This window comes from Lissotriton vulgaris, chromosome 1_1, assembly GCF_964263255.1.
Source record: "Lissotriton vulgaris chromosome 1_1, aLisVul1.2, whole genome shotgun sequence".
NCBI classification, from domain to species: Eukaryota; Metazoa; Chordata; class Amphibia; order Caudata; family Salamandridae; genus Lissotriton; species Lissotriton vulgaris.
The window spans coordinates 193,975,933-194,003,094 of NC_141685.1; the positions used below are offsets into that span (position 1 = coordinate 193,975,933).

Below are 27,162 nucleotides of genomic sequence, written 5' to 3' on the forward strand. Positions count from 1 at the left end.
TAAGAGCAAGTGTGTGTGTATGCTCTTTCACTTCCATGCATGTTTGCTTGTCTATATGTGTGAGAAAGACGATTTCTATTCTGAAATTGGTTTGGATAACAGTGTTTAGTTTGTGTCCACTGAGATGAGACAATTTCTGTAAGGTGTGTGCATAAAGCACAAAAAGGTGCATTTTATATCATCCTCAAAGCAGTGGTCAGGTGGAATGAATGAATAGGGTGGTATCTGAATGTATTAGGGGTGCAATGATTGAGGGTATGGATGGTGAAGATGTTATTCGAGTGATATTATGGTCGTATTACAATAATCCACATATTGACTGATGTTTCCCTATTCGTGGCTTTAAAGGAAAGGAGATGATGGACGGAGTGCTGAAATATTTCATACACTCATCCCCAGTCACAGATCTGGGTTGAATTCATCATTGTTTTTTAGCTCACTTCACCACCCCAGTTCAGACCCAGCCATATTCAAATCAATCTTGACCCTGTTCCTCATGGGAACAGTCCAGCCCGAACTGCCGAGCCAGGTCTACCCTGGACCTGGAGTAAGCATCCTAGGACCAGTTTCGGGGTAACACACTCATCAGCCAGGCTAGCTTGGATCCAATGGCAAAGTAAGGAATGGAACCACGTCTGGGTATACCCTGCCAACTTAGGGCGAACTAAGCTAACACAAGGAGATGATGGATGGAGCGCTGAAACTTTTCAGACACTTACCCCCAGTCAGGGAAGGACAGCACATGATCTTTTTAAGTCTTTGTGGTAAATTGCCAAAAATCTGTGGCAAGGTGAATTGTGATGTGGAAGGAATTATGTCCAATATTCATGTAAGTCAGCAGAAGAGTAAAATGAGGTTTGATGTGGTGAAAGTGTCTAAGTCTCATCTTACTGTAAAGGGAGAGTGGGTCAATGTCATGTTACCTATTTCCAAAGTAGTGAAAGGCACTGTTAGATTTGGCATTCCTAACCAAGTAGAAGAAGTGAGGATGGTTGTGTTCTGAAATGAACTAATGGTTAATGGAGGAATGTGCAGAAAGTTTCACAGGGTGATGAAGACATTGGTTTTCTTGAATATGATTAAGGACTTGAGCAAGATATGATCATCAACAAAAGTGTTCAGGAATATGACAAATTCAGGGCATATGCACAAAATCTATGGATAAAAGCGTATGTAGGATTCCAAGAAATTTTGAGACATTTGTTTTGGAGCAATAGGGTAGGGTTTATTAGTTATAGTGAGCAGTGTAACTAGATTCATTCTTTACTTATATGCTTACAGATATTAAGGATGGTCTTTTTAATTGTGTTATTTGTTACTGTTTATTTTTATTGTTGGAAAAAAGGAGGTATGTTGTATCTGTTCCATGGATTGTATTTCTAAGTTGAGCTTGTGCTTTTTCATTCTGTGTTGGAATGTGGAGTGTTTGTACTCTATTGTTCCAGAGTCAGGAAGAATGGTTGCAGTGCTTGGAGGAAGGTGGCCACCTCCCTCTCGGTTCCAAGATTAGAGTATTTGAAATAAACTTGTGTTTAATCATCATACCTGCATCAGCGTGTCATGCCACTTTACCACATGACTTTCATTGTCTTTAGAGCGGTCTGATGTGGACTTCTTTTTGAGTCTTGACTTACTCATGTGGGAGGTCTTACCTGCTTAAAGTTAGGGTGCCACCAGATGGCGCTGTCATTGAGTATGAACCGTGCTTCCCCTGATGAGCTGGTACTGAAGCTTCCCACTTTGTTGGTGGTGACGTTTACAAGAGAATAGTAAATCCAGTTCAAAATATCAAACCGCGCAGGAGGGTCCCCTTGATCATTGAAGTGGATCTCATCACCAGAGGTGGTTTTAAAATGAAGATTGCGCATATAGTGGTGTAGCTGCCAAGGAGAAATGTAGCACATCAATTGGATAAATCTAACAAAAGCATCAGTCACCAACTGTCTCTAAGGAAGAATAAGCCCTGGCTAATGCAACTATGCTCCAATTCAGTGGATGTGTTATTGTGGGGTGGCAATTGCATCATGTAGTGACGGTCAGCTATAGAAGTTGAAATTTGTTCTATTCAGATCACGCCCCTGTCCTTGTAGACATTGACCTTATCCCCCTTTCCCCTCACCTAGGCTGTTGCCGCTTTAACAATTCCCTTCTCCTTGATCCAAATTTTTGTCAAAAGTTTAACTCCTTCGCCTCTGAGTTTCTTGCTATTAACAATACTCCTGGCTCCCCTTTTGTTATGGTTTGGGATTCTTTTAAGGCTGTTGCCAGAGGTTTTATCATTAATTTTGTTTCACAAAATAAATCCATAGAAGCCCAATCCACTCAATTACTCATTAAAATTAAAAAAGTATAATATTCATATTATCACCCAAATGATGAATCCTCTCTGAAAAATCTTGATGCAAAACTTACCTTTAACAGACTCTCTACTGATGCAGCCTCTATTTTTCCATTAAAAAGCAGTTCCCATTATTATGGGGGTCAGAATAAAATGGGTAAACTATTAGCAATTTATTTAAAAGTCAGAAAAGAAAGAACAAAAATAAAATCTTTACAAGGTCCTGCCGATATTCCTATCTTCAAAGATAACGATATTTTGAACACATTTGTCTCCTTTTACAAGAATTTATACACTCCTGAAAACCCGCCAGATCAGTCTGACCTTCTTTCTTACTTCCAATCGAATTCCTTCCCCTCCATCCAGCCGCATTGATTTTGAATCACTGGATGCTGATATTTCTTTAGCAGATATTTCCCATGCTGTATCAGTATTGCGACGAGGGAAAGCTCCTGGCTCAGACGCTTTCACCAGTGAATTTTAAAATTAGTTTGCGAGCATACTCTAGCCAAATCTTTTACTTTTATTACAATCTTTCCTTGACAATGGTTCTTCTCAAAGTACTTTTTAAGAAGGGCTGGTTTGCTTGATTGCTAAAGAGGATAAAGATCATTCCCTTAGTAAGAATTACCGTCCGATTTCCTTGGTCAATATAGATTATAAAATCTTTGCAAAGATTCTGGGCCTCCGTATGGATCCTTTTCTTCCTGATCTTATTGGCTCTGAACAATCAGGGTTCATGAAGGGACGACTTGCCTCTGACAACTCACAAGTTCTCTTCAATGTTTTAAATTAAGCCTCTTCTTTGGATCACCCTCTTGCCACGATCTCCTTAGACGCTGAGAAGACATTCAATAGAATTGGTTGGGATTTTATGTTCCACGCCTTAAAAGGGGACGTTTTTTCTTCTAAATTAATTACTTTCATTTCGTTATTGTACTCTGGTCCCCAAGCCTAAATTTCCTTCAACGGTATGACCTCTGATTATTTAATTTTGCGTAGAGGAGTACGACAAGGATGCCACCTATCCCCTCTACTATTCGTTATTGCTTTGGAACCCTTTTTAACTAAAATTAGACAGGATGACCATATTATTGGATTTCATTTTGATCCCCATCAAGTTAAAATGTCAGTTTATGCAGATGACATTCTTTTATATTGTTCTAATCCTGAATCTTCACTACTTCCTTTCTTCAACAGATGTTATCTTTCCTTAGCATTTCATGTTATCGCCTTAATATAGACAAATATGAAGTTTTACCTGTAAATGCTCTGTGCCAAAAACATATTTTTGATCATTAAGGGTTTTCTTGGAAACATCTCAAAATCAAATATCTCGGTTTATGGTTTGCTCCTTTATTATCTGAGACATTGAAATAAAATGTGTATTATATTATTAAAACATTGAATAATTCCATCACGCGTTGGCACCCTCTTTTTCTATCCTGGTGGGGTTATTTAGATTCAATTAAGATGATGCTATCTCCTCTTATCTTATACACCCTCTCCATGATCCCAATTCACATCCCGGAGTATTATTCTAAAAACATTTATTAAATATTAGTAAAATTGTTGTGGAAAGGTAAGCGCTCTCGTATAGCTTTGTCCTTCTTGAAAAAAGACAGACTAAATGGGGGTCTTAGGTTTCCCGACTTTAAACCGTATCACTCTGCTTTTTCATTAAAACAAACGGCTAGATAGTCATCTACAGATCTTCCTTTATATCCTCCCCTTTGGTTAAAAATATACTTTTTTATTGCTCCTTTCAATTTTCAAGACATTTTTACTTTCACTTCCAACACTGCCTCTCTGCGTTCTCCTATCATTTCCCATTCCTGCAAACTTTTGATCTCTGCACTCTCCTCGTCTTATCCCTCTTTTACCTACCTACATCAGCAACCTATTTGGCACATTAAATTATTACAAATTCACAATTGTTCTATAGTGGATATCTTGGCATTCTAGAGGTTTAAGCTGGATATCCCGGCTTTTATCTAATGATCAACCTCTTACTTTCACTGATCTCCAAGTTCAATTTTCTCTACCTTCCTCTAGATCACAATATAACCTTCTTCATTCTTCATTCATCCAATATCCTAAAAATCTTCCTAAATCTCATGATGTTCCTAGTTTGTATAAAAGCGTATTCCAAGTCTTAGACAATTCTCCCTTAGCATCCAATATAAATAAATCAATGCAATCTCCTCCAGACAGATACAAAATAAAAGTTGAATTAGCTTGGGAAAAAGATTTTTCACAAGAATTGGCAACTTTTACTTGGGATAAAATATGGTCTAAAATTCATCCAGATCTGCAAACACCATACAAACCCTTTTTTTCATCTATCATCAAGCATTATTTTCCCCATTGCTTTTGGCCTCTATTTCATCAAACACAACCTCCACTTGTTGGCCCTGCCCTTGTCCTACTGCTGATTTAATATACATGCTGTTTGAATGTCCCCAATTCATCAATTTTGGGAACGTGTTTGATCAAATTAATAAAATATTTAGAGTTTTGCTCCCTTTTCCTTATACATACATCTTTTTAGGTACTCTAACCCCCAATGGCCTCAGTCTCCTCTGAGTTTTAAGCTTTTAGACGTACTCTTAGCTATCACTTTCCTCTTAATAACCTCTAATTGGAAGCAAGCTGATAAAGTCAATTTCAAATCTTGGTGGAATGCAGTCTGTTTTCATCACTGGCTAGATACTAACTATGTCTCCCCTATATCCCTTGCAAATAAAAGGGATCTTTTATGGCTCCCCTTAACAACTTATTTTTCCCTATCTGCCTCTTTTAGCGCTGCTTCTAAAAATAGTTCAAACAATGTACAAAACCACCTTAATTTTCCCCTTTGCCTCTTAATATAGATGATTGTTCCGTTACTCGGTTTGTTTTATAATCTCATTTATTTTCATGCTTACTTGGTTAAATATTTTTGTATAGTGTGTTTCTGACCTTCAATTGCATTCCTTTTTTACTGTATCTCCCCCCCCCTGTTTTCTTATTATTTTATATGATGCATTTCAACTTTGAATATCATGTGATACAAATATTCTTACCTTTTTATCTTTATGTTAAATATCGCTTCATTATATGGTTATATTGTTATATCTCTTTTTCTTTGCTCCTCTTTAATAAACTCAAACTTTAAAAAAAAGAAGTTCAAAGTCAGTGTGTTTGCCTTTAGCTATCAGTACTGGTGCTGTTTAAATTATTTTAGTTGCATCAGTGGCTCTTCTATAGGTTTTGCCTAAAGGAGACTTAAGTGAAGGTGTGTGTGTGTGTGTGTGTGTAAGCTCATGTATGTGCTCATTGACTTCCATACATCTGTGCATGTTTGCATGCCTATATGTGTGAGCGATTGTCCTTGTTTGCACTCATTTCCCATGTGTGTTTGTGCATGCCTGTCTATGAAAACATGTCTATTTGTGTTTACACGTGCCTGATAGAAATGGTTCATTAATTTGTCTTGCGCATAAAGTTTCCACCGGTGTAATAAGAACAGTCAGACTGATCTGAACCTCTACCACGAATGAGCACACGTAACCAACAGGTAAACAATACTGCAAAGCCAGAAAACGTCTTACCACAGCATGGCCCGGTGAGTGAGCATGGAGCGTTTCATGACAAAGGTGCAGCTATTGTGGAGGGTGCCTCATTTATAAACTAACAATTGAATGACTGCTTCATTGTGCATTATTCCACTACATTTGGCTGACTTATATTTTTGATTTGGGCAACAATAGATTTCCAACATAGGCATTCCCACATGCAAATTCCTCCTAATAATATATCTGGAGGGATTACGTAAGCAAAACATTTTGGAAATGGGGAAAATATGCATTATTTAACGTCAAAATGTTATTGCTTTTAAGACATCAGTGCAATGACAATATCACAAATTCAAGTAAAAGAACAATACTATACATAGCATTGTATTATAAGGAGATCAAATTATAGTGGCTCCACCAAAACACCCATATCTTGTGATAGATAGATGAGCATTCTCTGGGTTTGAGAATGGACTCCAACACTTGAATGCACTTTTGCTGCCCACCATTTAGTGGTAGGAGGAGAGATATTAGGGAACTTCCAATATTGATCAATGATTTGCTGTTGGCTATCGCTGGCTCAATACTCACTGAGGTCAGGTCACCTCTACACCCACCTCATCTCCTGGAATACACAGGATTGCAATAAAGGGTGAATGGTCAACTGGGACTGTGTTATTTGTAATACGGCACACTTTTCCTCCTTTGTGCCATGGTGCACCTTTCAAAAGGTGTGCTTGGCGCAAGCAGGGACAGTGCACCAGGTGCAAGCAGGTACAGTGCGCTGTATTACAAAGAATGCACTGCCCCCCAGTGTAGCCACAAACTAGTAATGCGCTTGGTGCAAGTAAAATATGGAGCTGCTGTTGCGAATCTGATCCATGATTGACAGTGCGGGCATCATGCTGCCTGCACTTTCAAGAGGAGAGAGTGATCCCTGTGAGAAGTTGGCCTGGTATATGCTGCCCACTAATTAAAGTGGGCACTGTGCACCAGTACAAACACCCCTTATTGATGATTAGGTCAAAGATAACCTTTATGAAAGCTATCCTAGTGGTAGCTATGGAGAGCAGCCTTCAGGCTAAGTCTTGAAGGAATGTTAAGCAGCTTGTTTTACCAGCCTATAACCTCCCGAATAACCAAATGAGAGTAGAACCACACAAGAGATATATAAAATATCCGTATGTATTACTAAACACTCTCTACTAACCTCTATAAGATATTAGAGCATATGGCACATGATTATTATTCAATAGAACAACAGTAAATTGCACAATACACAGCGGGCTCTAGGGGGGGACCAAACCATATACTAAGAAAGTGGTATAGCAACCACAACTTAACTAGACACAGTGCCTGGAGCGAGTAGAATCGCCAGGACCCCAAGGAACCACCCAAGGGAGTGACACAGGGGACCTACGGAGGCTGGGTGCAGTGTGTGAACACAGGTGCGAGCTCCGTACAACTCTATGAGAAAGTCGCAGTTAGAAATTTACAGTTTAAGTACACTTCGGAGAGGACTTCAAGCAAACCCTTTGGAATATAGAAGGTTCTAAGGCCAGCACGCTTGTGAGTGCTGAGGTACCCATGTTACCTTTCCCAGGGGAGCTGGGTGCATAGGTGTCAAGTGATGTCGGAAATCTTCGTCGTTTTCAATGGCGTGACTTCAAGAAGTGCTGCTGCCATGGAGATTAAAAGTGTCCGGTGGAATCCAAGCCTGGATTCAAGGTGAGAAAAACCTGAATGCAGAGTCTGGGTCACTTCAGAGTGACCAGGGGCTCGGTAGACGAATGCCCACCGATGTCGGGCGCTTCAGGGGAGATGATGGGGTAATTGACTCTTCAGCCACGGGGACCAGGAGACGTCAACAACAAACAAAGTCCGGAGGTGAGCTGTCCCACAAAGGATGTTGAGGGCTGAGGGGTGAGTGTCTGGATTGAACATCAGCAAGCCTTGGCAAATGCAACCCAAGCGGGCAAAGGAAAGCAGGCTCGGTGTGAACCAGCAAGGTCCTGGAGACTCTCCAAGCTAAGGAGATTCAGGGCACATTTGTAGCAACCAGGAAAGCCCAACAGAAATTAAAGTTACCTTCACAGGGACCCACAGGCCAACGGACCAGGGATCATGAAGGGACCTCAAGCTGAATCACAAAATACCAGCCCATGGAACACTCGTGGAGTGTAGGCCGGAAATCTTCAGAGGAAACACTGCTCAGGGTCAAGACTACAGGAGCCCAAAGCACAGCCTCAGGGATCGCCAAAAACCATATGCTGCTGCAAAAGTACACAGCACACAGGGGTTCTGGTTGTTTGGTCCCCATGAGGGATACTGGTCTCAGAATTACTGAGAGGTCAGATTAACCTCAGGGATGCTCAGGAACCCTCCTCCTGTGTTGCAGAAATCTTCGCAGTCCTAAGGATCTTGGGAGATGCAAACCGGTCAGATGTGTTAAAGGTGCCTGCCTTGCAGGGGAGTAACTCCTTTATTCCAAGGGGGAATTCTTCAGTCATCCAGCGTAGTGTAGATTGTCAAAGTACTTGATTTCTGCTTGCAGAGTTTAGTGCAGGTAAAATATAAAGTCCTGTAGTCAGGTTTCCTACTTTATACCCAAGGAAGGGGTTGGACAAACTCTGGGGACCCTCCTAGGGGAGGGACAGGACAGAGGGGTGGTTACACTTATGTCCTTTGTCTAGTTTTGTGACAGAGCAGGAGCCAATAGCTCTTGCAACAGGTTTGAACTAGACTATGCACAAGGACACCAAATGTGCCCCCAGTGCAGAGCTTCATACACTCTCAAAGTACAGCCACCTAGCCACAATACACTAAATCCTGTCTGGGAGGTGGTCACACCTCCCTGCGACAAGAAACCTATTGACAAGCCTTCCCCTACTCGAGCACCACTTAGCAGCAGGAGGGCAGACTCATGTCTGTGGCTGGCAGCATCCATTTTGTGATGCCCAGGTCGAGAAAGCTGGTACCGGGTAGACCGGTGCCCAGCATTAGTAGTTCCACAAGGGAGGAATCATACCTCCCACACCAGTTACTGCTGTGGAGGTATGATTCTAAGGTGTTTGACACCAAACAAAACATGTTTCTATGCAGCCGTTTTAAAGTTAGCATATACCGCAAGGTTATAATGCACTTAAGTGTATATGGTATGGCTGCATCACAGACAACCCCAGATAATAGATTCTGAAGGCTGCAGAGGGGCTCTGCTCATGCATGGGCACCCTCTCACATAAAACCCAGCATCCTGCCTTCAAAATTGATAAGGCCTGCCATAGGGGTGACTGATAGGTTTATATGTGCAGTGATTAGAATAGATATAGGGAACCTATATCTAAGTAAGGGGTGCATACACCACCTTACACAGACTGCAGTAGCAGACCTGTGGTGTCAATTTTAATGATCTCTCAGGGGTGGCATGATACATGCTGCGGACCCTGAGCGGCTGCTGGGATACCTATGCCCTGGGCACAATGTGTACCATATACTATGGACTGATAAGGGTACCCCAGTATCCAATCTGGAGTGTACCTCAAGTACATGCAATCAATTTAGAGGAGAAAGCAGCTATGCTTGGGTCATGGATAGCAGGATCCCAGCCCGACTTAGTCGAAAACAGTGAGTCATCAGCAAAAGGCGGGTGTAAACGTAAGAAGCAGATCTACTCTATTAAAATCCCCTTCCAGGCAGCTGCAGTGAGTGACAGCACCAGCCTGCAGGAGGATATCAGGGTGGGGGGCTCCAGGTGAACCACTTTCTCTCCTTTAGAGGGCTGCCTTTAGTGTACTCCTTAGAGGCATGTTTCACTCTGTGTCCATGGCGATAATCGGGTGCAGACGCAGAGGCAAAGAAATTCCCCTACTTGCATGGGACCACGCCCCCATGCAAATGAGGGAATACCCTTTCATGATCACGCTTGCACTACAAGTGTGCCAGCGCTATCAGTATTACAGAATGGGGATGAACAAGTGTCTGCGGCCCCTTCTGTAATACCAAAGTGGGTGCACACGCCAGTTACTGCCTTGGGGCACAATGTATAATACGGCCCCTGGTCGTTCTATTATTTTAGAGAGAGTGGAAAGTATTTCAGAATAGTATTTTACCATGATGGGGCAATTCTAAACCATATGGAAGAAATCACACTCACTAGCATTACATCAAAAGCAAACGGGTGAGGACATTTTACCTGCTCTACATAGCGCCTTAGGGATGAAATATGTAGTGTGCAATCAATTCAACAGAGTGAGGTAGAACGGCAAGGAAATTCGCAGTTCTGGGGAGGGGCATTTTGGCATCTCTCTGCTCACGTTTATTCAAGGGTTCCACCCAACCCTTCCATCATTCCTTAGGCATCAAAATAAGTCTGGGGCATTTATACTTAGTGATTTATTGATATGTGATTTACCTCCCTTCCATGGTGGGCCAAGGGAGACATTAGCCTCTAACAAGCTGTATTCTTGAGGCTCACTCAAAGCAGATTGTTGAGAGGCTAATTTGTGATTCTCTTGTAAGTCTTTATAAAAGTGGGGTCTGTGGAGATTACATTTGGCTTGGAAAATCTGGAACAACTTCATTGGCTTAACAAATTTAAGGACTACACCGATCTTTATACGATCATTAAGGCCTTTACATTCCCATGAATGTGGTAACATAGGTCATAGTGGCTGAATGAACGGCTGTCCACTGCCGACAGGCTCCAGAGCCAAGTGTTGTGCATGCAACCCAGGATCTCTCATGCAGGAGTTGTATCTTGTGAATTGGGACAAACCAGGGTGAAATTTGCCTCATGGCAACCAGAAGATGATCCAGTTTTTAGTGACTTTTTCCGGGGAGGATCAATTCACTCTGTCTGATAGGCAATAAATAGCAAGCTGTTTCTTCATGCCCTTTTCCTAGCAACTTCAGCTAGTTCCTACTTCCTCCATCCTTGATGCAGCAATGAGATGGGAAACAGTAAATTGTAGTTCGAAACTGCGTCTTCCAGTTCATTAATGTGCACCCGCCTTTTTCACTATCCACTATGTTGCCTAAGTATTGCCGTAGTAGAGTGACAAGCAGACGGGGCAATTTATCTGGGCAATATGCCAGGCTGCATGCCCCAAAGCTCTTATGCTTCATGATCTAGCATCTGCATTATGAAAAGGCTCATGTTTAGAATGAACCAGCAAAGCCATCAGGTTCAACCATTAAGTCATATTTCCACGTAAAGTTCAAGAAACTTGATCACGATTCAAGAAGTGCCCTAGAGCATCCCCAGTAACACCACAGAGCCCCCTGCAATGACACTGTACTGGTCACTCTGATTGACTGACTGAAATATTTGTAGAGCGCACTATTGCTGAGGTGTCTTGGCGCTGGGGGAATGTGAAAGGCAGAACAGCAGAGAAAATTAGAGTTGCGTGAAGAGCCAGGTTTTAATGTTTTTCCTAAAAAGCATACGGAAGGACTGAAGTCAAAGTTGGACGGGGAGGGAATTCCATAACTTAGCTGCTTGGATTGAAAAACTTTTCCTGCCCATCTTACTCTTTTTTCTCGGAAGCTGTACCAGTCCAGTGTCAGTAGATCTTAGACAACGCAATGGAACATCCCGAGGGAATAGAGATTGTAGTTTCATTGCGCCTCCTCCATAGAGGGCTTTATGAACTAGGCAGAGGGATTTAAACTCCACCCACTGTCTCACTGGAAGCCAGTGGAGTTGGTTTCCACTGGCAGAGGTGGGGTGGTGTTTAGGTTACCTAAGCAGTACTCATGCTGCTGCATTTTACACTGATTGAAGTTCAGAGAGCTGCTGTGCTCCGTCGACAAGGTAGAGGATGTTGCAATAGTCTATTCTAGATAGCACTAAAGCACCTACCACCGTTTTCCTTAGGGACTCTGGCCCATGGAGACGAACATGACCTACCACCTCAGAGTGGGACCCTGTGAACGAATAAATTATGTTACCCCGCATGGCATGGTATTGCAGAGTAATGGTAGTTGCGTTGTGTTGGAATGCGTGGTAATGGTATTCGTTGGTCTTCGTTGTAAAATATTCATTGTAATGGCTGTTTACCCAGCTTACACTCCAAGTCAACTCCACAACACACCATCTCCTGTCACAGAGTCAAGAGTGATACCACCACCATCAAAGATACCATCTGTGGCCACATCCTCACTCATCAACCAGGCTCAAAGACTTTGTCAGGGGTGACCATAAGCACAAGTGTTTTTGGGAATTGAGACAGGTGTCAATGTAGAAAGTCAAACACTTGGGCCCAGATGTAAGACCAAACAATTTGCGACTCGCAAATTGTGTTGCAATAGAAATTGGTACGAACAACACTGTCTGCAATAGTGATTGTGATTCCTAATGGGGTTCCAAATTGCATGCCTCATGCATATTCCATGGCACTCGCAATTTGCTACCCCATTTGGAATGGCTGGCCCGCCAAGGTAGGGTGGCCTGCTGGGCTCAATAGACCTTCATGTCTAGGACTGCTTTTCAATAAAGCATTTTTTAAATGCAGCCTGTTTTCCTTAAAGGAAAATGGGATGCATTAAAAAAAAAAAAAAAAAAAAGTTTGTGTTTAATTTTTTAAGTACAGGCAGTGGTCCCTGGGACCACTGCCTGCCCTTAAAAAATATTGTTAGAGCCCTGGGCACCCCTTCCCGTTTGTGAGTGGTTTACCACCCTTATGTGAAGAGTTGTAAAATACAACTGTTTTGCTGGCCGACAGGGTGAGGTGCCCAGCCCAGCCGCATCAATGGGAGACTCTCTGGCTCCTGGAAAAGAATTGGAGAACCCTTCTAGGCTGATAAGGCTGTTAGCCACCTTGGGGCTAACAGCTTTATCAGCCCGGACCAGAACAGAGAGTGTGGCCTTAACTGACTGGGGGCTACCCCGGGGGACCTCTGGATTGCCCAATGGGCATCCTGAGTCCCCTCTCCATGCAGCAAACTTACACTGACAGCCTTTGCCTCTTCTCCACACCAGGGTGTGTCTTCATGTCCTGAGTCATGGGTGGCCTCTTCTGTTGGGTGGCGGCGTGGAGATTAAAAGTGTCTGTTGGAATCCAAGCCTGGATTCGAGGTGAGAAGAACCTGAAAGTAGAGGGGACAGAGGCTGGGTCACTTCAGGGTGACCAGGAGCTCCGTAGACGAATGCCCACCGATGTCGGGCGCTTCAGGGGAGATGATGGGGTCACGCCTCCGATGCACTCTCTAAAACCCATGTGCCTATAGTACAACCAGCCACCTTCCAGTGTGACAAAGCTCACCGTGCCAGTGGTACCCCACCTGTTAATTTGACAGTGGTTACTCTGGTACCTGTCCCTTTAGCTGTCCCACAACATTTCAGTGCAGACCGCAATAAATTTGGAACTTTTATGAATTAGTGTCATCTTCATTTTCTTTGTAAAACTAAGGCTTTTTCCAATAATGCTACTGAGGTGGCTTTTGTAATATCCTTGTAAACAAAAGAAGGAGTATCCCCTACGTCAGGTTTTTTTTAGAAAAACTTACGGAGGGTGAGTTGTTTGGTAAAAAAAGGAAAAAATCAACCTTTTTGTTAGGAAACCCCTCACTCACCACCTAGTGGTGACTTGCTTCATCATCGGGGTCCACCCTGGTGACCTAGCGTCACCAGGATGTGCTTCGACACCTGTGTTACAGTGGAGCAGGTTGTGACTGTATGTGCAAAAAAAGGTGTTAAAAATTGTCCTGGTTTAACTTAAAATCAATTTTATTATAAAGTAATCAGAACAATGTTAAAAATCACTGGCGAGATACTGCTTGGTGAGTTACGGCCAAGGTATCTCTATATGTGTCTGAGTGGCTTGGTCGACATGTTTCTACCATCAGGGCAGTAGCCCGGTATTCTTCAGGACCAAAAACAGGTGGATGGGAGGTGTGTGCCCCCTAAAAGGTACACCCTATCCTGATCCCCTGTAAACCAACTGGAAAAATGACCAGTGGTAGATGTGCTCTTTAAAAATAAAAAGAGCCGTCTGGTTGCAAAAAAGGGAAAGAGACCTGTAGGGAAAAGCAAAAAAGTACTGATTTCAGTAGAATTTCTATACTTTCCTGTAACGTCGTGAAGTGTCTCTGTGATATGACTAATCATGCCAAGGGACGTGCCCTCCGAGTGATCAAGTATTGTGTTCAATTCGGGTGGTTGGCAGGGAAGTATTATCCGAGTATGCACTCTTATCAATAGGTGCTCGTGTTTGCCATGCAGTACATATTTGTTACCTTTATAAAGATACACGGGCATGCACTTCATTTCAAATGCATGCATACCTGATTTATCATTCGTCTCATTCAACCACTTATTGTCTTTTGTGCCCAGTGAATTTCTATGGGCGTCTCTAGATAGGTGTGGCAGGTTGTGGCGTGTCCTCGTATATACAATTATACTTAGTTGTGCCAAAAATTATAGATAATAACAAACAGGACACACAAACATATACCATGTAGTGGCGTGTCCTCGTATATACAATTATACTTAGTTGTGCCAAAAATTATAGATAATAACAAACAGGACACACGAACATATAACATGTAGGAGTGCGCGTAGATTCCATGGTTCGAACAGGGGGCTTACTTGTTATAAGCCTCTAGATTACTTCAACGGGCAGGGGGTAGGTTCTTCTAACCGCCAAACCAAGTTCTGAAATGGCGCGAAAGATAATAGCGGGGTGAGTAAGTCGAGCGAAGTGCTCGGTAGGAATCAAAATAATCACAGGTTTTGGGTTCCATCTCTGTTTGGAAAGACGAGGGGCATTTACTTACAGTTTGCGGGAGAAATAAACGGCCATTCACCTACTCCTATCCTCCTCTGCTCGGCTAGTGGTGCCGTGCGGGAGTTCTTCCGTTAAATGAGATTACTCTTCCGGGAAAGGCGTGGTGCCGTGCGCCGGAGGGGGAGGAGTTACAGGGCGGGACCTGGTGACGCGGTAAACGCGAATGTTTGTAAACAAAACGCGTGTCGGTTGCTATACATCGCTAGAGATGGTTTGGGGATTAGGGTCACTAGATACTATTGATTGGTGGACATCAGTATATTGTTATTAATCCCAGGAGAGAAGTGCTTAGAATTATAAAGTGCATGAAAAAAGGGGTATGATTAGGACCCACTGATGGCGGGTGGAGCTAGCTGTGGGAAACCACCTTAAATTATGCAGGTTTTAGATCGTGATGTGGACGTCATTATATATTAATCCCAAGAGACAAGTGCGTGGGATCTTAATGCACTATGGAAAGAGGATATGAATTGGCCCCATTTATAGTGCGAGACCTGGTGACGCGGTAAACGCGTATGTTGGTAAACAAAACGCGTGCCGGTTGTTATACATCGTTAGAGAAGGTTTTGGGATTAGGGTCACTAGATACTGTTGATTAGTGGACATTAGTATATTGTTATTAATCCCAGGAGAGAGGTGCTTAGAATTATAAAGCGCATGAAAAAGGGGGTATGATTAGGACCCACTGATAGCGGGTGGAGCTAGATGTGGGAAACCATCTTTAATTTATGCAGGTTTTAGATCGTGATGTGGGCGTCATTATATATTAATCCCAAGAGACAAGTGCGTGGGATCATAATGCACTTTGGAAAGAAGGTATGACTTGGCCCCACTTATAGTGGGTGAAGCTAGAAGTAGGAACACAACTGCAGTTGTGCAGGTTCTCATCGTGTGATGCAGGAACAGAGTTCATGGGTCATTTGAGCACATTGGCCCATGGAATGTTATCATTGAGTCCAACTTTATGCGTGGAAAGTCTATAAATCCACCTCTGCTCTTTCTCATAGAGGCGTGACTGTATGTTGGGACCCTGCTGTATTTGCTCAATAACAGTCCACCTCATGTCGTTTGGGGTATGCCCCATTGCCAGAAAATGGTCCGTGAGTCTTGTGTTGTTTTTCTTGCATCTGATTGTGCTACGATGTTCAGATATCCGTTGCTTCACTTTGCGGGTGGTCATTCCAATGTATGGTATATCACAGGAACATTTGATCAAGTATACAACATTTTGGCTATTGCAGTTTGTGTGTGCCCTCTGTTCCCAAGTTTTGCCTTCCTCAAGGTTCAATGTTTTAGTGTTGGTAGTCAAATGGCAGACACTGCAATCCCCACATCTTGAATGTCCTGTGACACGGGGGAGCCCCCATATTTCCGTGATTGTGGGGTTAGTAATGGTCAAGGTGGGTTTAGGTCTAGTGTTCACCAGAGTGTCTTTTAGACTGCGTGCCTTTTTGTAAGAAAACAGAGGTTTTTCCCATTTGTAGTTTCCTGTATGGAGTATGGACCAGTGTTTCTTTATACTTTTGCTCACCTGATTGGATATAGCATTGTATGTCGTGACACATGCTAGTGGAACCTCATCCTCTTTTTTGGTTGTGTCTTCCAATAGAGCTTGTCGAGGCTGGTTACGAGCTCTTTTCTGGCATTTGTTAGTAATTTTCTTGGGATAGCCACGTGAGGAAAGTTTTTGTGTTAGGTCATCTGCCTGGCTCTTGTAATCGGACAATTTACTGCAATTCCTTCTGAGGCGGAGATACTGTCCATAGGGAAGGTTTTCCCGTAGGGGGCGAGGATGGAAACTCTCGTATCTAAGCAAGTTGTTCTTTGCCGTTGGTTTGAAATGTGTTTTAGTTATTAGATTCTCATTTTCCCTTTGTATTTCGATGTCCAAGAAGACCATCTTGTTTCTGTCTATGCAGTGGGTGAACCGTAGATTCCTGTCACGGGTGTTCAGCCAAGTTATGAATTCCATAAGAGTTTCTTCTGAGCCTTGCCATATGGAGAAGACGTCATCTATGTATCGTCGCCAAAATTTTATGTGGCTGCCAAATGGGTTATCCTCTGCCAGGATGTATTTCAGTTCGAAGTCATATACGTAGAGCCCCGCCACACTAGGGGCAAAAACACTGCCCATAGATGTACCCCCTACTTGTAGGTACAGGGTGCCCTCATATTCAAAGTAGTTCCTTTTAAGGGCCAGGGTGGCACATTGCAAGACGAACTGTTTTGGTGTGTGGTAGTTCCAGGTGGTGTTTTCCAGGGTTCTTTCCAACACATTGATGGTGGCGTCTTGTGGGATGTTCGTATAAAGGCTTTCGATGTCAAAGCTGAGGAGAATGTAGTCTTGTTCCATTTTGATGTCCTCCAAAATTCTCAATAAGCTTTTGGTGTCACGTAAGTACGTGGATGTTCCCTGTACAACAGGTTTCAGGAAGAAGTCACTGAATCTTGATAATGGTTCAAGAAGTGAGCCGATGCCTGACACAATGGGTCTGCCTGGTGGGGGGATCTTGCCCTTGTGCATTTTAGGCACCACATAGAAGTAAGGAATCTTATTGTCGGTTTTGCTCAGATAATCTGCTTCTTGTTTTGAGATGTTACCTCGGGCTTCAGCTGTTTCCACCATGTTGGTGATTTCAATTCTCAGATCTTCAGTAGGATCTCTGGGCAGTATTTTATAGTTTTTTGTGTCGCCTAGTAGGCGTCTGCATTCTGCATCGTAGTCAACCCTATTCATCACTACAAGTCCTCCGCCTTTATCTGCCGGTTTTATGATTATGGTTTCATCATTTTTCAGGTCAGATATGGCTTTATTTTCAGCTCTGGTGTTGTTATGGAATTGGCCTTTTGCTTCCAATTTTTCCACATCATTGAATACTGCCTGTTCAAAAGTGATAATCTCGACTGGAACCGAGTGTGGTGGAGGTATGAAGGTTGACCGTAACCTGAGACCTGTTTCATTGGGGGTGTCTATTGGGTCGTCACTTGTGTTATCATTGGTAGGGTTCTTTTCGAAGAAGGCTTTTAATTTGAGTTTGCGGAAAAAGGAAGCTAACTCGCAATGTAACTTGAACTTATCTAGGGATGCAGTAGGTACAAACCCTAGTCCCTTATTAAGCACATTTGATTCTGTGATGGTTAGTGTGCGTGATGATAAGTTCGTGACTAGCTCCTCGCATTGCTGGGGCCGGCCTTGTTCGCTCCTGATTTGCTCCTGGTGATGCTGCCCGTGTTGTCCTCTTCCTCCCAGTGGACGTTGTTCCCCCTTCTGTTGCGTCCCCTTCCGCGCCTGCCTCTGTTGTGAAAAGGAGGACGGAATTGGTTCTGTGGAAAGGGGAATTGCTGGAAGGGTGGTTGCCATCCATATATTTGGAAATGTGGTGGTATTTGGTATGGGTTTGGTGGTGGTTGTTGGTAGGGGTTCTGGAGGGGATGGTTGTATTGGGGCCATTGGTTGTTCCCTCTGTGTCCACCTCTCTGTCCCCTTCTCGGGGTCCCATTACTGGATCCAGTGCTGCTATTTGAGCTGGAGGTGTTACTCGCGGCGTCAGAGTCTTGGTCTTGTGGGCCCGATATTTTATAGTCCGGGTCTGAATAAGGGTAGACCTTCACAAATGAAAATTTTTTCAGATCTTTTTGGAATTTCAATGTTTTTTGTTGTAGTAGGTTGTCTTTGTATTCATTAACTTCCTTATTTAAGTCATCCAATTTTTGCTTGTAGCCTTTGATGCTGGCTTTTATTTGAGTTTCTGTTACTTGAATCTCTATCTGGATTTTCTCAGACAGACGTATGGCAGTTTTTAGGATCAATATAATCCAGTCATGCGTGCAGTGCCACGCAATTAGGGCCCAGTCTTTTCTAAATTCTGGATCATCCAAAAAGATGCGTGGTGCGTTGGTAACCAACAGGCCCTTAGGAGCTATATTATTGGTAACATACTCTTTCATGATTGTACCATGTAGTATGGTTCTGATCCGGTTCCGCTTCATTTCTGTCAGTTTTTCCCATTCAGATGTTTGAGAGATGGTGTTGCTGATGTTGGCGTCTGCAAAAACATTTAAGTCACTCATGATCGAGTCTATTTCTTCCGTGGAATAAGTTAAGCCTGTGTTCTCTGCCATGTTGTCCGTGTACGTACTCCGTTATGCCAGCCAGGTAGTAATATCCTACCTGGCTGGCACTCCAGCCACTTGGTCAATCCCATTAGTCAATAACGACAATCCGATTTTGAAAAACATTGCTGCCTTTAAGGATCAGATGCATTGTCTATTTGCCAAACATACCTTCTTACAGAATAGTGACACCAAATTACTTAACTTATGGCACGGAAAACAGTACTTGCTGACCTATATCTCTACTTGCAATCATTTGCTATCTGAGACTCATTGGCCACAGGAAAAAAGAACTACCTTGTTTTATTGGGGTCTCTATGATTAGCTTAAAGACATCTTGTCTCAGGTGGTAGATACTCCTTAAGACTGCAATGGATTTTTTGATCTAGTGGTAAAGCTAAATCACCAAATGAATGAATGGAGGGGAGAGAAAATCAGAGCTAATACCCCTCATGTTTATATGTTCCGTGGGGAAAAAATAATGAGTTTATGTCCTCTTCTCCTCCAAAGCCCATGCAAATAGGGGGCATAGGGGCCCTCTGATTAAAGAAGAGAAAGACAGTCTTTAAATATTTGCTTGTATTGTGGCAAGGGTGGGCATTATGCTCGTGAATGTCCCACAAAACCCAAATCCCTCCTGGCTAAGAAGACTATGACATTTATTGAGTGGACTAGCTTTCTTGATGGATCAAGAACATTAAAAGGATTGCAGTCCTTATGGATTAGCCGACTCAGTCTGTGAACAGTCTGTCATTTCACTATTAAGGTAACCATGATTATTACCAATACTAATAGAACCACTCTTCTTAATTTGTTGGCCTCCAATGCAACAGGTAACTTTATGAATATGCAATAGGCCCAAAAATACGATATTCCCTATTTACAGAAGGGAGAACCTGAACCGGTCAGGCAAATAGATGGTACGGAATTGTCGTCAAGGTTAATTGTCATGCAACCTCTAATATTGATTTGCGACAATTGATATTTTGAATAAATCAACTTTGATCTGATTGATACCCCTACAGTTGAAGCCATACTTGGTGTACCATTGTTACAGTTACATAATCCTAGAATAGACTGAGTCAAGCGCACGATCACTCAAGTACTGTTTAGAACATTATTACCAAGAAGCAATAGACTTGGCGTTCCGCTTCTTTGTGCCTCATGTCTTACTACAGATACCGCAAGCATTCCTCCTCCGTATCTATAGTATGCTGAAGTGTTTGATAAAACCAAAGCTACCACATTACCTCCACACCGTACTTTCAATTCTCAAATTGATCTAGTTCCAGGGACCACATTGACATGTAGCAGGATTTATGCCCTTTCAGAACCTGAAACACAACACCTAAGGGAATGCTTGGATGAGATGTTATCTTATGGATTCATTAGGCATTCCTCATCTCCAGTTTCCTCTCCTCTTTTCTTGGTGCCAAAAAATGAAGGAGATCAACGCGTCAGCATTGATTATAGAGCCCTGAATAAAGTGACTATTATGAACAAATGTCCATTGCCTTTAACACCTGTATTGCTGGATCAGTTATAGCATGCCGCAGTGTTCACCAAATTGGATCTTTGCAAGGCTTATCATCTTATCCGGGTTCATGAAGTTGATGAGTTGAAAACTGCTTTCTACACAAAGTTTGGTTTGTTTGAATACTGTGTCATGCCATTAGGGCTCTTTAACACTCCTGTATCATTTCACTTTTTTATGAATGAAGCGCTCAAGGAGTTTCTTGACACCAGCGTTATAGTGTACATTAAAGATATTTTAAAATTCTCACAAAGATGTACGTAGCATAAACATCGTGTCAAACAAGTGCTACATAAATTGCGAGAAAATCCCTTATTTGTGAAACTAGACAAATGTATGTTTCATGTACCTCGGATTGATTCTTTAGATTTTATCATCTCTTCAAAGGAATCAAAATTGATTCCAAGAAAACTGATGCTATAACTTGTTGGCCTACTCTTACGTGTGTGAGAGACGTACAGGCCCTGCTTGGATTGGCCAACTTCTACTGTTGGTTAAGCTCTCACTTTTCAGATATAATTGCTCCCATCACTAAAATCCTAAAGTAATCCAGTGGTTCAAAGAGGTACAGCATGCATTTGAATTGTTGATCACATGATTTACAACTGCTCCGATCCTAATATAACCCGATCCTGTGTTACAATTTTATGTTGAGGCGGATGTCTCCAAGTTTGCTGTAGGAGGGGTTTTCTCTCAGCGTGATTGTTAGACCTGGTACCATTGGCGTGAGTCTCATTTCTATTTTTTCACTGTTATCTCCTCTGTTTTTGCTGGTTTACATGCTTTGGGCATTGTGCCACTGCTATTCAGTGCCACAGTGCAAGTGCTTCCTATTATAAATTGGTGTAATGGATTAGTGACTCCATGATTGGCTTATTTGATTTACTTTTCAGACCCTAGTACAGTGCACCATGTGTGCCCAGGGCCTGTAGATCAAATGCTGCTAGTGGGCTTGCTATTTATTTAGACAAAACAAGGGAACCCAGGGCGCAATATACTAAGGACCTTGGGTAGGTACTTTTTTTCAAAGAACAATGGTCCTTAGACTAAAGGGAAAATTGTTAAGACAATAAATATAGACTAAATAGGACTATATTTTTTAAAGAGTTGTCCAGCCGGACAGTTTAATAACTTAATAAGGAAGATCACAAAGAAATATGACACACAGTGTGATGGAAGTGGGACACCAGCCGATGTCCGACTAACCCACTGGGGGCACAAACAAAACGTAAAAGTAACAGGCAAGGTTGGGTCATCTAGATATCATAAATCATAAATAGACAATCCACAAGTATACACATATGCATGAACAATTCTAGTCAACTATGCATTTAGTGCATTCAGGTCGACGACGTTTCGAACCATACACAATATCGGTTCATCTTCAGGACAGACAATGATTGCCTAAAGAAATTACTCTTTCAATTGACACCACTATGTGGAAATACATATGCCATACATACAAAATAATAAACAGGAAAAAGGGGGAGACATAAAAGGTAAAGCATGTCAGTTGATCATACCCCTGTCACAACTGAGTACGCTGTGCAGGATTCATACCATGCCGAGATGACAACGACGACAGAGTCTGGTGCATGCTAAATCCATGCAGTGAGCTTATGGTGGTAGTAGCTAAGTGAGTACGTTTAGCGTGGCGCAGTGTCTCAAAAACGACTCATGCTAGGCAATATTTTGAAATGGTATTTTTGAAAAAACGACGACAAAGTATGGTAATCACATGCATTGTGCTAAAGTGGTCAGGCAAGGTGATTACAAATGGCTTCGCGCAGCGTCGTGGGATCGGCTGAATGTGGCAGTCTTTTTGGAGAGACAAGAATACTGTTGCTGTGGTGAGATCAAGCAGTGACAAAGTGAGGTGACACGATGTTGGGTGCAGGGTGGTGCACAGGTGGAAATTAGTGAGCCGATGCCGAGCGGTCGCTAAGGGGCTTACCGGTGGGGTGGGGCTGAAAATGGATTTCAGCACGAATTTCAGGGGTATATTATTGTCTATGGAGGGAACAACAAGTTAAGGCAGTGGTGAAGGGTCCACGAGTCGACTAACGTGATTGTATAGCCACTTACCAAGGTGAAAGATACGGGCGAATTGAGGAATTCATCTATGAAAAAGGAGGGATTTATTAAGCAGAGTGCAGAGGGGCCGATAGTAGCAAAAATGCCCGGGAAAACGTGTGGGAATAGCTTACCGGTTAGGGCAATGCCTTGAACCAGACGATCTACGGGGAGGAAATACAAAGAGGGAAGGTAAAGGAATGTTCAACTAGAGCGAGCAAAAGGGCTGAAGTAGAAACCTTATCAAGTTGAACAAGCTTACCGGAGGGTCAGTAACGCAGGTCCGCAGTGGGGGTCCTTGCAACGCGAGAAGGATCTTCGCGGGTCACAATCCACGGCAAGCAGCCAGAGTAATGAAGTTGGGGCGAGTCACATGATAACTGATGCCCAATGAGAAAGCGGCAATAAGGAGCGGCCATTTTGGATTGGTCGCGAGTGAAGTGAGGGTAAAGACAAACAAGGGGGTAAAGGAGTATGGATCACCTGAGTGCTGGTGTCCAATGGGGAAGTGGCAGAACGAGTCGGCCATTTTAGATTGGGCGCTAATTACGAGAAAATTACAGACCGGCGAGGAGTGCAGGGAGTGTGAATAGTATACATCGACGGCAGTGTTATTAATTCCGGTGTCCAGTCCAAGTCAGAGGACCATAGAGCCATATACCTTACACACAAGGGCATACTGTTCTTAATACTTGTGATTACAACCAAAAGAAAAAATAAAACAAGTAAGGTAACAGTAGTAACAAGGAATAATAAATTGGAAGTGGCCACCCACAGAAGCAGTTTATAGAGTATGTCTCAGGCCTGCCATTGCAGAGCCTGTGTGCAGTCTAGTACTGCCATGTCGACTTGGTAAGTGCACCCACTTACCAGTCCCCAAACCTTCCCTTTTCTACAATTGAGCCACCCCTAAGGTAGGCCCAAAGGCAGGGTACATTGTACGTAAAAGGTAGGACCTGCCCTGGTGTGTGTGGCATGTTCTAATGCTAAATTACAGCCAATTTTGTTTTTCACTATTGCAAGGCTCCCTGTCCCCTTAGGCCTGAATGGGCAGTATGATAATAAGATCTTATAATCCTAACTGACCCAGGGAACATGGTAGAAAAATGAATTCAGTATGACTGAAAACAGAATGTTAAAATCCATCTTTTACTGAAGGTGATTTTTACATTCTGTGTTTGAAAATACCACTTTCAGAAAGTAGATATTTTCTTATCTAACCATCCAGCCTGCCTGTGCTAGGTTGTGTATTGCATGTCTGGTTTGTGAATGACATGATGGCTTGGGCTCCAGCAGTCTGATGAGTCAGGGCTGGGCTGGATAGGACCTTGGCTGAATAGAGAGTAGTGGGTGGAAATTTCCTTTCACTCCCCTGAGCCCTCATAGAATAGAAAGTAAGGGGAGGAGATTTCCTTTCAGCTACCTAGGCCAGGTCTGCTTTTAACAATGCTGTCTCCACCTCCTGCCAGGAAACTGCACCAGTGAGGACCAAACTGTTTTTAGGCAGGTACAGACACTCTCTGCCTTCAGGGAACAAAGAAATTAGTAGTATACATATTGGGGTCCAGACCCCAAGACTTTAGATCACTTCCGGGAATCAAGACAAACCTTTGCCAAGGAGAGGAACCAAGTAAGCTGAAGGATCTGACTGCCCCTATGCCATTGTGCTATTTTCTGGGGTTGGCCTGCAGTGGTTACTTATTTGCCAAGGAAAGGAGAAGGAACTTTTATTGAGCTTTCATCATCTGGAAGAAGAATCTTCAAGGGCTTGAATTGTGCTTGCCTCCTGCTGAAGTCTCAGGGATACAAGACTTTACCACCAGCTTCCTCCTGAATTTCCTTGCTGGGAATTCTGTCTGCAGAACCCTGCGTAGTGTTGGGAGCTGCAAGAGCGACGCATTGAAAAGAAGCGCGTTGCTGCTGCAGCTGTTGTCGTCGCATCTCCTCAGAAGCGTGTCACTGCCGCAGGGGTCGCCGTTGCATCCCCAGAGAAGCGTGTCTCAGTCACAGCTGTTTGTCATCACATCACCGGAGAAGCGTGTCACCACCGCAAGGGTCACCGTCGCATCACCGGAGAAGCGTGTTGCAGAGCCTGTCGTGGCTTAGAAGTTTCCGAGTCAGCGCACGGCTATCAGGCGTGCATGCAACACCTTCACATCGTCGCATCGCATCAAAGACGCCATCTTGTTGCATCACACCGGATCGTTGCATCGCATCGAGGTGCCATCTTGTTGCATCGTAACTGGAATGCTACACGAAATCGACGCATCACCTCCTCTCGGGTAAGGAACAGATGATTTGACTACTTTGCACAAGCATTGAGGAACAGACGCCTTGCCTCCCCAGAAGGAAGGAACTGGCGCATCGCTCTCCTTGCGAATCGTTTGTTTATCTTGCGTTATGCATTCAAAGATACTTTGTGACAGACGTGTTTCATTTACCATCATCTTGGAACTAAGCTATTTTTACTATTTAAAAGTCATTTTTCTAATACTGTATTGTGGATTTTTGTCGTTTGGGTCTGGTGTTAAGTCTGTATAAAGAATACTTATGTTTATAAAACCTGTATAGTGTCCATCTGTAGTGTTTTCACTGTAGTACTGTATGTGCTCACAAATGCTTTACACACTGCCTCTGAGATAAGCCTTCCTGCTCGTGTCAAGCTACCACAGGGTTTAGCAGGAGTTATTTTAGGAGTGTAGCCCCCTTACCCTGAATAGAAGCAAGGGTCCCTATTTGGACAAAGGTGCAAACCATTCCCAACTAGAGACCCCCAGTTCTAACAGTGATATTGACTCTGATCTCATTCATCTTATTGCCTTCTTGTCGAAGAAGCTGTTACCCGCAGAACAGAATTACACTGTAGCCGAGATGGAGCTATTAGCTATTTAATTAGCTTTTCAGGAATGGTGACATTATTTAAGGGGGGCTCGACATCCCATTGCTATTTATTCTGATCACAAAAATCTTGAATTATTTTACTCTGCACGAGCTCTAAACCACCCGGCATATAAGATGGGTTCTGTTTTTTAATGAATATGACTTCCTTATTACCTATAGGGCTGATGCTGATCAAGTGAAATCTGATGCCCTATCTCTTCTTCACCTCTCCCAACTGCATCATATCAATGCACCAGATAATATTCCTATGATATCTACGGATCGAATCACGGATGTGGTTCCTCTGATGAGTTCTTTGTTGAGGTGAAGGACAAGGTGAAAATGCTGGATTCGAATCCTTGGTTGTCCAATGCTTTGTTTAAACTCCAGGGGGGGATCTGTATTGTGATATGTAGCTATTCATACCACTAGAACTCAGAGATAAGATCTTAAAGTGGTGTCATTCTTCAGCCTTGACAGGAAATCCTGGGATAACAAACACTCAAGAGATATGCCTTAGATGGTTCTGGTGGGTAAATATAGGATCTGACATAGAGGTATGTGTGTCTTCCTGTCCCATCTGTGTAATCAACAAAGCGTTGCATTCCCCTCCCACAGAGTTTTTGCATCCACGTCCAATACCCCCAATATGGATTTCTTTACCAACCTCCCGAAAGATTCAGTGTATACCACAATCCTTGTGGTAGTAGACCTCTACACTAAAATGGCTCACAACATACCATTGTGTAAAGTACCCACTGCTATAGAACTAGCAAACACAATTATTCAACAGGTTATACATTTACATGGGATCCCAACATCTATTGTGTCTGACAGACGGGTGCAATGTTTGTCTCTATATTGGAGAGAACTATGCTCCGTCCTGCAGATGGAACTGTGTTTGTTCTCAGCTTATCGTCCTCAATCTGTCCTACAAACAGAATGGATAAATCAGTCAATAGGACAATATCTCCATTGTCTTCTGTTGTCTCTAACTAAGAGTTGGGGGAAAGCTCTGCCTGTGGCTGAATTTGTATATAATTATAGTTATCATTTAACCCTTGGAACGTGCCCTTTCTTTGTTCTTTGGGTTTCCATCCCAAAGCCAGCTCCATACAGCCTACATACAGAGTGCCTGTAGGAAGGTGGATATCTGACTATGGTTACCCCCAAACTTTTAGCCTGGTGTTTAGATGGTTTTTGACATAGTTGGCCTGGGATCCTGCTATTCAGGGCCCCAGGCTAATTGCTCTCTCCTTAAAATGGACTCCATGTACCTTAGGTGCATACACAATTGGAACTGGTTCACCTTATAGGCCCCTGTAACAGTGTACCATAGGTACCCAGGGCATAGGTGTAGCCAAGGCCTACCAGGGGCTGCAGCATGTATGGTGCCACCCCTGGCCTAACCTCCATATTTTGACACAACTGGCTTATCACTCAGCTGGGGTCAGTCCAGTTGGAATATCTTAAATGATGGGAAAGAACAAAAAATCCCAAGACCAATTTTTGCATTCAGGCGCAATGAGAGTATTCGCCAAAATGTAGTGCATACATATAGAGAGACAAACCACATTAAACAGACGACTATGGATGGCACTAGAGCAGTGGGCAACTACAAATGCAGTAACTGCTCTATATGTGACAACTGCATTGTGGGGAAAACACTTACCTACAATAATTATATAATAACATCGAGAACTATGAGCAATTGCAGGAGTAGCAATTTAATATACATCCTTCTGTGCCCATGCGGATTAGCATACATTGGCGAAACAGGCAGAGAGATAAGATTACGCCTACTGGAACACCGATCTGCCCTCAAAACATGTAAAGAGAATGCTCCAATGGTGGAACATTTTGCGAAACTGAAACACAAAC

The 27,162-nt window shown here is 43.0% G+C and overlaps 1 protein-coding gene across 2 annotated transcripts in view; it reads right to left on the bottom strand.

Moving 5' to 3' along the window:
- The window catches only part of LOC147738155 (vomeronasal type-2 receptor 26-like), a 223,545-nt gene that overhangs the window by 69,559 nt on the left and 126,824 nt on the right, over window positions 1–27,162 (bottom strand). The window contains exon 1 of one of the 2 annotated variants that reach the window (XM_086952166.1): window positions 1,653–1,868. The exons of the other annotated variant lie outside the window; for it this stretch is intronic. Within the exon in view, the coding sequence (XP_086808292.1) occupies window positions 1,653–1,868 (216 nt within the window). Of the gene's footprint in view, window positions 1–1,652; window positions 1,869–27,162 lie in introns of those variants that run through there. 2 annotated transcript variants of the gene reach the window in all.